This window comes from Phymastichus coffea, unplaced genomic scaffold (assembly GCF_024137745.1).
Source record: "Phymastichus coffea isolate CEN01 unplaced genomic scaffold, Cenicafe_Pcof_1.1 PCOF00043, whole genome shotgun sequence".
NCBI lineage: Eukaryota > Metazoa > Arthropoda > Insecta > Hymenoptera > Eulophidae > Phymastichus > Phymastichus coffea.
The window spans coordinates 751,754-764,247 of NW_026706854.1; the positions used below are offsets into that span (position 1 = coordinate 751,754).

The 12,494-nt window shown below is 42.6% G+C and overlaps 3 protein-coding genes across 6 annotated transcripts; 2 read left to right on the forward strand and 1 right to left on the reverse strand.

Annotated features, from left to right (window-relative positions):
• Nucleotides 1-777: 777 nt before the first annotated feature.
• On the forward strand, nt 778-6,254 carry LOC131664354 (methylglutaconyl-CoA hydratase, mitochondrial). Of its 2 annotated transcripts, none has more exons than XM_058935372.1 (3): nt 778-948; nt 2,750-3,592; nt 5,081-6,254. In XM_058935372.1, exons 2-3 carry the CDS (start codon nt 2,850-2,852, stop codon nt 5,238-5,240), a joined length of 903 nt encoding a protein of 300 aa, XP_058791355.1. In that variant the 5' UTR covers nt 778-948; nt 2,750-2,849; the 3' UTR covers nt 5,241-6,254. The 2 variants fall into 2 exon arrangements, with proteins under 2 accessions (XP_058791355.1, XP_058791357.1); XM_058935374.1 differs by having other exon boundaries at nt 2,756-3,592.
• Nucleotides 6,255-6,305: 51 nt separating this feature from the next.
• On the reverse strand, nt 6,306-8,575 carry LOC131664355 (uncharacterized). Of its 3 annotated transcripts, none has more exons than XM_058935376.1 (5): nt 8,493-8,575; nt 7,852-7,933; nt 7,579-7,770; nt 6,980-7,247; nt 6,306-6,588 (listed from the first exon to the last, which is right to left on the reverse strand). In XM_058935376.1, the coding sequence occupies exons 2-5, from the start codon at nt 7,909-7,911 to the stop codon at nt 6,323-6,325; spliced, it is 786 nt and encodes a 261-aa protein (XP_058791359.1). In that variant the 5' UTR covers nt 7,912-7,933; nt 8,493-8,575; the 3' UTR covers nt 6,306-6,322. The 3 variants fall into 3 exon arrangements, with proteins under 3 accessions (XP_058791359.1, XP_058791358.1, XP_058791360.1); XM_058935375.1 differs by having other exon boundaries at nt 8,371-8,503; XM_058935377.1 differs by lacking the exon at nt 8,493-8,575 and adding an exon at nt 8,005-8,305.
• On the forward strand, nt 8,532-12,200 carry LOC131664352 (N-sulphoglucosamine sulphohydrolase). Its single transcript, XM_058935370.1, has 10 exons — nt 8,532-8,757; nt 9,485-9,614; nt 9,677-9,813; nt 9,897-10,047; nt 10,713-10,951; nt 11,020-11,139; nt 11,209-11,400; nt 11,461-11,633; nt 11,707-11,856; nt 11,931-12,200. The coding sequence occupies exons 1-10, from the start codon at nt 8,664-8,666 to the stop codon at nt 12,078-12,080; spliced, it is 1,536 nt and encodes a 511-aa protein (XP_058791353.1). The 5' UTR covers nt 8,532-8,663; the 3' UTR covers nt 12,081-12,200.
• The last annotated feature ends 294 nt before the right edge of the window (nt 12,201-12,494 follow it).

Consider the following 12,494-nt stretch of genomic DNA (forward strand, 5'->3'; position numbering starts at 1 on the left):
ATCCCTCGATATTAATATTTTTCATGTGTAGGTACTTCAATATGGGCGACAACAAATGTACACATCAACCCTCATTCAAAGTAGGAGGCTAACCTAATTCATCACTAAAATCATTAATTTTTACAACTATCTATTTTACTTTTTGATTATTTTTTATTATTAATATTACAAGCTTCTTTAACTTTAAAATCTAGATAATGAGTAAGTTATCGATCTTAAAGGTGTCCATTCGATTTACATATAGAAAGTGCCATCCTTTTGAAAAATGAATATTGTATTTTTTCCGAGTTGAAAGCTGACTTGCGCAAGAGCTTTGAAAACTCATTTTTTAATATACTCGTTTCGAAGATTTACTATAACAATTGATGCGTTTGGTAATGGAATCATAAGAAAGACCGGGGGTATTTTAGAACAAGCAGTTCTTAAAATAAATTCCCCGGATAATTTTCGTGAACAAAAGAATAACATTCATTACATTAAAAGTCAACGACCCGCGGCAATGCAATTACTTCAACGCCTACATATAGGCTTCACCGCAAATTGCAGCTGGCACAATGCGAATATCAGAAATCGGCAGTCGGTAAGCCGGTTAAGCAGATCAAGATCCATATAGATCTCGGGGCGATCGGCAGACGGTACGGGCCTATAAGTGAAGAAGATCGTGCAAAGCACGTCGTTGACTCGCACTTAAACACACACGCGCGCAACGCCCTTCTCTCTCTCTCTCTCTCTCTCTCTCTTTCTCTCTCTCTCTCAGAAAGTCCATTACAAAAGCGGCAGCGGCGAGCGCAGTCAAGAGTCGGTCCGATCGCGTGCAACGCGGCGTCCGTCTCCTTCGTCGTAAACGCGCACGAAAAAAAAAAAAAAAAAACTTTCTCCGTCGCGCGCGCACATATCTGTCTATCTAGCGATACGACGACGAGCATCTATTAGTCGCAACGATCGCACGTAAGTAAGGCAACATTTTAACAGAAAGCGAGCGTCTTGCCGGCGATCTTGACTCGCATCTCTCCGGTCGCGCGGCGAAACAAGAGTGAAAGGATTTGGCTGGAGCGCGCGGCTGGCGAGTGCGATCTTGTTTTACTTTGCCGAGCGGCGCGTTTTGACGAATCGAGCCGGAATACGCGTACGACATTGTAAACAGCACGCATGCCTGACGCAACGTTCGTTCGCATCGATGTTTGCTTATACGTCAAATAGGCGTCGCTTGCAGTGTGCGCAAAGCGAAATAGCCGCTCGCTCGGCGGCCTCGGAAATTAGCCAGTTCGCCGAGGCATATGCACGAGCCGTCGTAAAGCTTTCATTTTTTTCCCTCTTTTTTTTAATTTTTTCTGTTTATATCTTGTTTTTTTTTTTTGTTTTTTTTTTGTTTGATTCGCGTACGTCCTGCGTGCAAGTGTGTGAGAATGCGCGCGCGCGCGCGCGCTGGTATATTTTTCGCGCGAGTCACGCGCGAGTGCGCTGGATCTTGAGCTTTTAGCTGCCGGTGCGCGGAGGGCACGTGTGCAAACTCACCTGGGCGGCGCGCGGCAACGGCCGCTCTGAAAATCGCGCGACCGCGACTTGTTTTACCACGCGCGCCTCTCTTTCGCCGAGTCATCCATTCGCCGATATATACGTAGCTAGCTACTTTACGCCCTCTCGACATTTGCTTTCTGCCGTTCGCTGTTTTATTTTCCCCTCGCCTCCACACCCACGCTCTCGATGCGAGTGAACTCGAGGATCAAGGCTACCTTGCAACGGATGGAGAAATGAGAGAGAGAGAGAGAGAGAGAGAGAGAAAAGGAGCTCTCTTTCTCTCTCTCTCTCTCTGTCGACTGCATCGAGCGCTGATTTCATGCAGCACTGCGCGCACCTTCATTAGCCTTGATGCGGATTGAGTTGTTTTCTTCTGTTCGTTCTCCTTCCGACGCTCTACAATAAATTGGCAATTACTCGGCGCTTTGTTCGCGTTTTCGCGCAGCAGTCGAGTGCTTTTTCGCGTACGCTGCACGAGCACCAAACTCTCTCCGAATTCAGCCAGTGCTAAAAGCTTTCTCTCGTGGAATTTTAAATATATATGTTCTTGAATGCTGACTCGTGACATTCGAGCGGTACTACGCATCGTTTAGGCTTCACTGGTACCTGTACGTGTGAACATTTAAAGCGCTAATCAAGGAAAATTTCAGGATAATTATGCACATAAACTTATGTTTCGGTGTTTCTGTATTTTAAAAACTCCCGCGAGAACTGAAAAAAAAATGTTTTTATCTTCTCAACACAAGGAAGATTCCGCGTTAATTTTGAAATTTTATTTCAAAACTTTTATCATTTCTAATAGTATATTCAAATGTATCCTTATCTCAACGCTAATATCTGAATGGAAAGAGAAAACGAGAAAGAAGTTGCTACGCGTTATCGGAAATACATAGAGAAATGTTTATCATCGCCGTCGATTTTTTTTTCACAGATTCGATCGATCGTCATCCTATTGTTTGCACTCGGTCGTTCTTCAAACACAGGTGCACTAAACAAACCGCGCGCGCGTATCCGCGTGTCACGTAATTCACACACGTCCTGATAATTCCTTGTCGTTTTTTCTTTTTCCAATTATCCCATTTTCTTTTTCCACTTATTCAATTATCGGAAATATTACGCTGTGAATTACGACGCGCGCGAGAGCGAAATAGCAGCAACGTCGTCGCGCGAGCCTCGAGATTCCTCTCTGGTCCGCGCTCGCGAGTCCGGCAAATTAAAAAGGGAACTCCAGTCGCAGGTGAGAGCAGCGCTGTGCACCAAGTGAATCAATCAGCCGAGCGTCGTTGGCGCGTATAGACGTTGCACATCTGCGCAAATCCCCGCAATCCAGGATGGTGCAGCTGATCCTAAGGAGCGGCAGATTGGCTCGGGTAGCCGGCCTAATGATCCGCGCGCTGTCGACCCAAGCTCAGCCGCACCCGGTGAAAGACGAATCGCGGGAGCTGATCGTCAGGTACCTGGACGGCAAGGACAACGGCATCGCCGTGCTGGGCCTGAACCGCGGCGAAGCCCGCAACTCCTTGAGCAAGAGCCTGCTTCGCCGGATGGCCGAGGCGGTGAGCAACATCGAGCGAGACAAGAAGGTGCGAGTGCTGATCGTCCGCAGCCTAGTACCCAAGGTCTTCTGCGCCGGCGCGGACTTGCGCGAGCGTGTGAAAATGGAGCCCGAGGAGGTCGGCCAGTTCGTCAGCTCGATTCGCGGACTGATGCGCGACATCGAGAACTTGTCCGCGCCGGTGATCGCCGCCCTCGACGGCCACGCTCTCGGCGGCGGCTTGGAAATGGCCTTGGCTTGCGACATACGCACCGCCGCGGCCGATTCCAAGCTGGGTCTGGTCGAGACCAAGTTGGCGATCATACCCGGCGCCGGTGGCACCCAGAGACTTCCGAGAATCGTCGGTCCGGCCATTGCCAAGGAGATGATATTCACGGCCAAAGTTGTGGACGGCCGCGAGGCTCAGCAGATGGGTCTGGTTAATCGCGTGGTCGAGCAGAACAAGGACGGCGACGCAGCTTATCAACAGGCTTTGCAGATCGCTCGCGAGATACTTCCTAATGGGCCCATCGGCGTTAAGTGAGTATCGTGCTTTCGACTGACGGCCGAGTGACTGACATTTTTGTATTGACAAGTGCGAGCCGAGAAGCGCAAATAAGCTGTCAACGAGCGACAGACAGACAAAGAAGCGACTTTGTGCTCGGCACGAGGATGCGCCCGACGCGAGCTTAGACCCAAATTAGAATTCGCCGCTTTCTCCCGTTGAGCGAAGATTGAGGGTCGCGCCGAGCGACGCTCGTCCTATCTTTCCAGGATCGCGATCTCGTCTGCAGGAGCAAGCTGAGACTGGACGGCATCGCGCAAAGCATCTCGCGGGCTCTCTAGTTCTGTGCACGCCGCCGGCTAATTACCGTAGACTGAGCGCCGGCGCGTGTACGCGCGCCTCTATACGGATTATAATAATGCCTATCGCGTACGCACATATTGAGCAAGCCGAATCAGGCCACGCGAACACGCGACGTCGCGCCCTATCTCTGGCGCGGCTTCGGCCGCATTACGGTTGTATATAGCGCGCCGCTGCGCTCGCGTGATACCGCGCGGGCACCTCATGATTTACGCTTATGGCCGCAAACGATCGGGTCGCGCGTCCTGCCAAAAAGCCCAGGCTCGCCGCTGCGTTTCGCGATGACAGTCGACGGCGCACGTGAGACTGACAATTTCGAGGCCGATCAGAGCCTGGAATTCCGATGATAATGCGCGCGAGCTCTATCCGATCCGCCGCGTTTTCAGGCGAATGTCATGCAGCGTTGATACGACTGCAACAATGAAAAAAAAATTACAAAAAAACAAGCGTCGAACGGCTCGCGACGTTATCGCTCTGGGAATGGTATACAATCAGCTCGATGCGAGGCTTTTCAAACTGCGTTAAAGAAAAATCGCAATCTCCTTGTTAGATATTCATCTTGTCCGTATTTAGCGGACTCATGCATATAAACATGCGATATGTTAATTCCCCTGATTCGCGGTCAACAATGACGTTTGTAATGATGATCACAGCTGGATTAGGTTGCACTCTAATCAAACTATCGCCGCGATAATCACAACCGTTGAAAGTTCATTCCAATAACTTCAGCCACATATCAAATTCAATATATAACAATTATACGTGTAATTGGCTAGTGATTTTCATTGCATATGTGTTAAAATTAAATTATTGCAAATCTAGACGTTTAATTAGGTTGACCCAAATTGAGTTTCAAGTAAATACATTGACAAGATATGAATGAATATTGCACTCCCTTTTATTACATAAAAATTAACATTTTACGATAATTCAGTGACGTTTAAATGGAAAAATTCGCGTTGACGAGCTGCTGAGGGACAATGTATTTCTAGAACGTCCTAAAACTCATTACTCCATGATTTTATATATCCAAATGAACAATCAAATGAATGATACTGTCCTGCAAAAAGAATGAATCCGAGAAAAAAATTCAGATCCATACAAATCAAATCAGCTCGTCAAGGCCAGCACGTAACTAATCCATTGTTTTTTTATTTCCATAGACTGGCAAAAGTGGCAATCTCAAAGGGAATTGAGGTACCAATAGATGATGGCCTGGAAATAGAGAAACAATGCTACGCTCAGCTACTGGATACGGAGGACCGACTGGAAGGTTTGGCTGCGTTCGCTGCAAAACGTGTACCTGTTTACCGAGGGCTGTGACACCCCTAAAGGCTTTCCTCGCGCTTTCCTTTTTTTTTGTAGACTTTTTTACGCCTAGAATTGTTAAGTTTTTTTATGATTATTATTATTATTATATTGTCATTGTTACAAAAGTAAGATCCACTAACAGATCCTTTAGTTTGTATAACGTTTTGGTAAGTGGGGCCAATATAGCGATATAACGAGTGCCGGTAATCTTCTGGTATTTATAGAGAATAAGACAAATGATATTTTCGTATTTATGTCATTTACACGTTAATCGTTTTGTTTTGATATGCCTGATTATGTTATAACAAGTAATTGTTTATTTCATGTTTTATTATGGCATTAAAGTGATAAGCTAGACAGATTTCTATTTTGTTTCATCTCGTTTCTTTTATTGTAACTATGTATCAGCTAAATTATTGTGTTACAATTGGTATGCAATATGGTAATCAACGAGTGTTTAATATGTCCTGTCAATTTAAATCACATTCAGAGCATAAGGAATGTTGAGCAACGACGATAACATTGGAAACAAACGGATCCGAGTAATATTTTATAAATCTATCTTTATATACAAATGCAATGTAGAAATCACATAACATTAATAGAATTACCTTGGCAACTGTATCGTTGTTCTATGAAAATAAAAATCTATCAAGGTAAATTTTCAGACAACGGAAAAAATATGCTTTAAGAAACTTTCAAATAACCCTTCAGATTTAAAATTCACGTACCTATTTCCTTAAGAAAAAAATCAGGTATACGTAAGAAAAGTATCAAATGACATCGTTAATTGCGAAATATTAATAGTTCTGTAAATAGAATAACCATCAAAGAATAACACATCAATTAATTACATGGAAAAGGCTAAAAAGTACCAAAACTCCGTAGTACACTGTAGTAGTTTTCAACAAACAGTACTAACAGTCTAAGTTTTTCTATTCATATATTTTGTTTTTTAAATCAACGGACTAAAAAATTGCTATCTTATTATTTTAAACAGATTTAGATGAATGTATTCAATGTCAATTATTTCTTTGAGCAGATTTGACTCGTCAGCAGTCGAAAGTTCTATAAAATATTCAATGACATTTTAATTAAACGCATTGCATAGGTACATTTAGCTGCTCTTTGCCTCGTTTTTCATCGATAAGATTGACCAGTACTTTAAGTTGCTTCAAGGTATCATCCGGACCGTTTACTCGATGACCTACAGTCAAATCGCTCTCGTATATTTCGTAGTCGTTGCCACCCTCTAACGTTTTATCGCCAAAGAAGTGGATCTCTTCGTAACCTTGGATGTGACGTAAACAGTACGTTTTGTCCCAACCGTTCGGGAAAACATCGAATGAAATTTGTCCACCTGAAATTAATTTTCATTTTTAATGCATTGATGATAAAGCAGTGCCGGTTAGCAACATTATAGAGAACTGCAAATCCATTAAAATTCTTCATAATTGTACTCGTGATGATCAATTAATATCTTTTACGTGAATTTCAAGTAAGCAAAATTATACTGTCTTAACGGAATCATCCGTGATCACATGTAATCCCGATAATTGCTGTGGTTACCACGTAAATTGGTTTTGCTTAAATTGGAATGTCAATAAGTGATTTATAATGCAATTTCCCTGCACAAGCGAAACCGAATTGCCGAGAAAATTGAATTCGGCTGATCTCTAGCACTGGTCTTTAGAACGCGATCGATCAACAAATGCAGACATTCAGAAACTTTATTAATCCAAAAGGTTTACCTATGCTATAGGTAAGGGCTAAATTTGGAAATTCTTTCTTCAGAGCTTGAATAAACTTTTCTCGCACATGATGTTCGTTGTCGTATTCATAGAACTGCAAGCGCTCCTCGTGCGTGCAATTACGACCGACGGGAGAGATGTTCACTATCCCCGTTCGGAATTCGATGAAGGTTCCTCGCTTGAAAGGCAATTGTAGCTTGGATATGTAGAGCAGAGCGAAGTTGATGAATTCTTGAAGTGTCTCTTCTCCTAATATGCTTTGAATAGTCTGCAAAGTTCAAATGAAAAATTTGTTGCGTAACATCGGCGAGCTTTGAAAGTCCTGGGCAAAAACAATCACAACACAGATAATCGAACGACGTAAAATTTTGACAACGCCATTTGCTAATTAAAGTAAAGAGGATGAAACCTGCAGTTCTGATTAAATGAAAATTTGTTGTTGGTCGCAGAGCATTTAGCCATTGAAAGCTTTATCGTCTAACGACCTAAACAAGATCTTGCTGTATGTTTGCACATAGACAATAATTACAGCCTATTTACTTCTGTAATGCAGCAAGACGTATGAAATACAATTAGTCGGATGTAATTGAGAGATTTACCTCCGTAGGAAGCTTGGTGCCATCCTTATAAGCAATCAGTCCATTTTCGGCGAAAACGTAGCTGTACTTCTTCAAAACGTTGTCTCCAAGTTGACGTTTGATTTTTGCAAAGTCCGAGCCACCGACAACAGCCACGTCGAACAGCTTCGACAACTCATCCTGAATATATTGATCCAGGCTTTGCGAGATAATCTAACGCGCAAAGTACATCGATTAAAACAGATTAAACAGTGTTTTTAGGCAGAAATGACAAGCTTATAAATAAATACCCACCTGTTGCGGCTCGGTCAGCGTGCCGTCGACGTCGAACAAGCAAATGATCTTCTTCGACATGATCTGCGGAGTTAGGACGAAGCTGCAACGAGAGATCAAACGTAAGCGAGTCGATTGTCAATATTGTGCATTAGCAGAGCTGCAGGCGCAGACCGTAGTGACGCAACGAGCTTGAAAATTGCTTCGGCGCGAGCTTCAATTAGAAATTAATATTCTCCGAAGGAAACGCACGACGATTACAGAGTATGGCAGCGGCCTTTGAAGAAATCACGCGAGCTTTGGCGCGAGAATAAACAGTCACGTGTCGCTTTTCTACACTTGCCGGCAACCCGTGCAAACTCGCTCCACTTGCCACTGCGTACGAGCGCAACATTTACACGCGCCGTCCCGTCTCCTCGAATGAAAAACCCAATCTCTTCTGCTCCTTGAGCAACACGTACGCGTATTCTCGCACGCACACGCGCACGACAACGCCCATCGATCGACCCCGTTACACGCTTCGTACGTGTATGTGCTCACCTCACTTGTCCTCGCACACGCACACCCAGCAGAGGAGAACGGGCAGAAAGAAAAACGAACGGAACGAAAGAAAAAAAAAACAACCAGGGAAAACGACGTGAAAGGGACGAAGCAACGCTCACAATTTGATGTGTTTGTAGGCGCGACAAGGAAAGCGCCGGGAGAGACTTTATACAGGCAGTGTAAACGTGGACTCGGCTTCGACTGCAGCGCCAAAATAACACGAGCAGCCCGTAGCTGATGAGCGACGCGCACGGAGCACAGTTGCCGCTGCGTTCCTGCGAGAAGCGACGATGCGCGCGTTTTTACTGTTGCTTTTGACTGTCGGCCGGGGACTTGCGCTCGCAAAAACCACTGGCAGGCCCAAAAATGCCATCCTGTTACTGGGTGAGTCCTTCCCTTTTCCATTTACCGTTTTCTCTTTTTTTTTTGTTTTCTCCTTTCACTTTGTTTTTTTTTTATCTTACTACGGATGCTGCGCAAGTTGCGGGGGAGGCAAGGGACAGCTTTTTTCAAAATACTGTCTCGATTATGTTCGACCGATTCTGTCGAATTCTGTACTCTCTGCCGCATCTTCGCGTGAGCTTTCACTTCTTAATTGCTGCAGCTGCACTTTCTAGGAAAAATATATATGCAAAACTAACTGCACGTCGATACAGTCCGGCTAAACAATACCGAAAAGACTACGGTTATCAATGCGATGGAGATGCGTAAATATATAATCTCGATTGTCTTTACGCGCGTTGCTTCTTTTTACCGTAACGTCTGGCGAAAGTCATGCAAATTAATTAGAAGGTATTAGTGGCGGAATAACGATCAAGGTGCAACGATATAGCCAATGACCTTTAAGGATTTCAAAACGAACGAATGTTGCTGTCGCAGAAAGACGCAGTCAACGTACTTTGAATGGCGGCAAAAAAAAAACTTGTTTCAACGCACTGAATGGAAAATAAACAGCTACCGCAACGTATAGTTGCCATAAAAAATTTTAAAGAGACTGTAAAAAGAAATGAAAACGCGTCCTTGTTGAAAATTTTGCCTTTTTCGCCTTGGAGCACGAAGGTCTTGACGTGGGTTAGAGAAACGATTATCATTGAAACGATTTGATTGGCAGCTGACGATGCCGGCTTCGAGATGCGCTCCTACCTGAACAAAGTATGCCAGACGCCGAACCTCGATGCCTTAGCCAAAGACGGCTTGATCTTCAACAACGCCTACACTTCTGTTAGCAGCTGCTCCCCTAGGTACGCAACCATTCGTCAAAACGTCAATCTAACGATAGCGAACGAAAAAAAAATCTTTCCAGCCGAGCATCCTTGCTGAGTGGCCAGCCGAGCCATCAGAATGGCATGTACGGACTACATCACAAATACCATCACTTCAATTCGTTCGACAGCACGCAGAGCCTACCTAAGATCTTAAGGCAGAAAAGTATCCGCACAGGTAAACCGAGCGAAAGTCGATTTTTTGCTCATCTCGCCCGGCCGTGACTGTTTCACAAATACTCTTTTTACGTCTGCTCGAAGGTATCATTGGCAAAAAGCACATTGGCCCGAACAAAGCTTATCCGTTCGATTTCGCGCACACCGAGGAAAATGAATCGACACTCCAGGTCGGTCGCAACATCACCAGGATCAAGATGCTCGTTCGGGAATTCCTCTCGCAAAATACCAGCCAGTAGGTATTTTTTGCTGCTGTGCTTGGTTGAACGAACTTTTTCACGAGAAAAAAGAGCAATGACTCGTGGTTATTTTTTCTCATTCACTTAAATACTATACAGCAGAGTCGTTAGAATGCACAATAAATTTCTTTTTTCCGTCGTTGTAATTAGAGGAAAGCTAAACCGCAATTTTCAATAACGCTTGAGCGCTTTGACAGCTGATGAGTTTGGTATTTTTACGGAATCGTATTTTCATTGACGAAAGCAAACTGACAAAATGCGTTAATAAATTCAATTATCAAATTCCAAATTCAGCCACATTCGTAACTTATATCCGATAAATATTTAATTATGATTGAAGGCGTCATCTAGTTACTCGTTTTTTATTTCATTATTATTTCAGAGGATAATCCATAATTCCAAATATTATTTTCATTAACGAATGGAAATAAATTTCAAAGGTGAATGCACATTATCTCAAAACTTTACGCGTTAATAATAACATGAACTTTCAATGGGATTTCATCGACCAATCTACAATACGTCAAACCTATTCATAGAATGAATTATTGAATTTTCAACTTAAACATGCACTCAAAAAAATTAGCTATTTAGAGAACTAACGAGCTTTCAAAAGGCAAAAAGAAAAAAAAACGTTCTCAAAGGAGATCCAACGTTATAGGCCCTTCTTCTTGTACGTGGCGTTCCACGATCCTCACCGTTGTGGCCACAGCAATCCGCAATACGGTAGCTTTTGCGAACGATTTGGCAACGGTCAACCTGGTATGGGCACGATACCTGACTGGAATCCAATCTACTATCAGTGGGAACAAGTCAAACTGCCCTATCACGTTCAGGATACTGAGGCAGCTCGTAGAGATATCGCTGCTCAGTATACCACAATGTCACGTCTTGATCAGGGTAAATATTATTACAACGATTTTGTCGGAAAAGAAATACAGACAAATTGAAAATTCATGGACTCGCAGGTATTGGATTGGTATTGAAAGAACTGGAGAACGCCGGGGTGAAAGAGGACACACTGGTGATTTACACGTCGGACAATGGCATTCCCTTCACTAGTGGCAGAACAAATCTTTATGATCCTGGTAAGTCGATTGGAAAGATATTAACTGCCATTTGCTGTCGTTTCGATTCGTAAATCGTATCACTTGCAGGCATGGCCGAGCCACTGATTATATCATCGCCACATCACAAGTCAAGGCACAACCAGGCCACTTACAGTATGACTTCATTGTTAGACATTACACCAACTCTGTTAGATTGGTATGGTTTAACAGCTGATAGAAAAGTCAGCAAGTACCTTGCAACTCTCACTGGAAAGTCATTGTTACCTTTATTAGAGAAAGGTAAATCGTTAATCAGAATAGCATGCACGGTTGGATGTTTAAAATTCTTTTTTTTTTTAGAACCTAATGAGGATAATACAACTGCTGTCTTTGCAAGTCAAACCCATCATGAAGTAACAATGTATTACCCAATGAGGGCTATTAGAACCAAGAAATATAAATTGATTCACAACTTGAATTACAAGATGCCATTCCCCATCGATCAAGACTTTTATATATCTTCAACATTCCAAGTTAATACACACCTTTTAATGAACTATGAAAATCAATTGTCTCAAAGTAAAATAATGTATTTTTTCTCAACAGGATTTATTAAACAGAACGCGTTTAAATGAATCTTTGCGGTGGTACAAGACTGATTTGAAAAACTACTACTATAGACCTGAATGGGAAATGTATGACTTAAAGTACGACCCTGAAGAGTTAAATAATATCGCTACAAAGAAATCTGTGGAAGTAAGTATATTGATATCTTCTGCAATTCATAGTTTTAATTTATGAAATAATTAATATTGAATTTTTATAAATAGCCAATATTTGAAGAACTCAAACAGAAGCTTATGGATTGGCAGAAAAGGACTCATGATCCTTGGCTATGTTCACCAAACGGTGTACTAGAGCCTTTAGAAGGAGATAAAAACAATCTTCAATGCATGGCTTTGGATAATTTCTATGATTAATATTTTGTTTTTACATTATTAGCTCTATGTTGCACATTAATGTATAGTTTGATATATACTTGACTTTTTAACTAATTTAACTGTTATTAGATAATTTTTTACGAAGTAACATAATAAATTGATAAGTTACCTTGTTAAAAATTATGAAAGTAGAAAGAACTTTGACAAGGAAACATTTTTGTGCTTTTTTTCATTATGCCGCTGTAATGCTTCATTCAATCGATGAACATAGTCATTAGACTTGTTCACAGACTTTTCCACTTCTACCATCTCAGTAGATATCTCCTGCATCTGCAATATATCAATTGTATCATGGTTCACTGACATTCTGAACTCTCTTTTCATCAATCATTCAGTCTCCACTTATTGCTGCATGAATACTCACAAATTGTTTATAGCCAAGATATCTGTTGT

What these genes read in the sequence shown, in the direction of transcription:
- LOC131664354 (XM_058935372.1), top strand. Translation starts at nt 2,850, where the DNA reads ATGGTGCAGCTGATCCTAAGGAGCGGCAGATTGGCTCGGGTAGCCGGC. An exon ending in AATGGGCCCATCGGCGTTAA is followed by an intron (nt 3,593 to 5,080) that starts GTGAGTATCGTG and finishes TTATTTCCATAG; the next exon opens with ACTGGCAAAAGTGGCAATCT.
- LOC131664355 (XM_058935376.1), bottom strand. Translation starts at nt 7,911, where the DNA reads ATGTCGAAGAAGATCATTTGCTTGTTCGACGTCGACGGCACGCTGACC. An exon ending in GCACCAAGCTTCCTACGGAG is followed by an intron (nt 7,248 to 7,578) that starts GTAAATCTCTCA and finishes TGAACTTTGCAG; the next exon opens with ACTATTCAAAGCATATTAGG. An exon ending in AGCCCTTACCTATAGCATAG is followed by an intron (nt 6,589 to 6,979) that starts GTAAACCTTTTG and finishes AATTAATTTCAG; the next exon opens with GTGGACAAATTTCATTCGAT.
- LOC131664352 (XM_058935370.1), top strand. Translation starts at nt 8,664, where the DNA reads ATGCGCGCGTTTTTACTGTTGCTTTTGACTGTCGGCCGGGGACTTGCG. An exon ending in AAATGCCATCCTGTTACTGG is followed by an intron (nt 8,758 to 9,484) that starts GTGAGTCCTTCC and finishes TTTGATTGGCAG; the next exon opens with CTGACGATGCCGGCTTCGAG. An exon ending in GCAGAAAAGTATCCGCACAG is followed by an intron (nt 9,814 to 9,896) that starts GTAAACCGAGCG and finishes GTCTGCTCGAAG; the next exon opens with GTATCATTGGCAAAAAGCAC.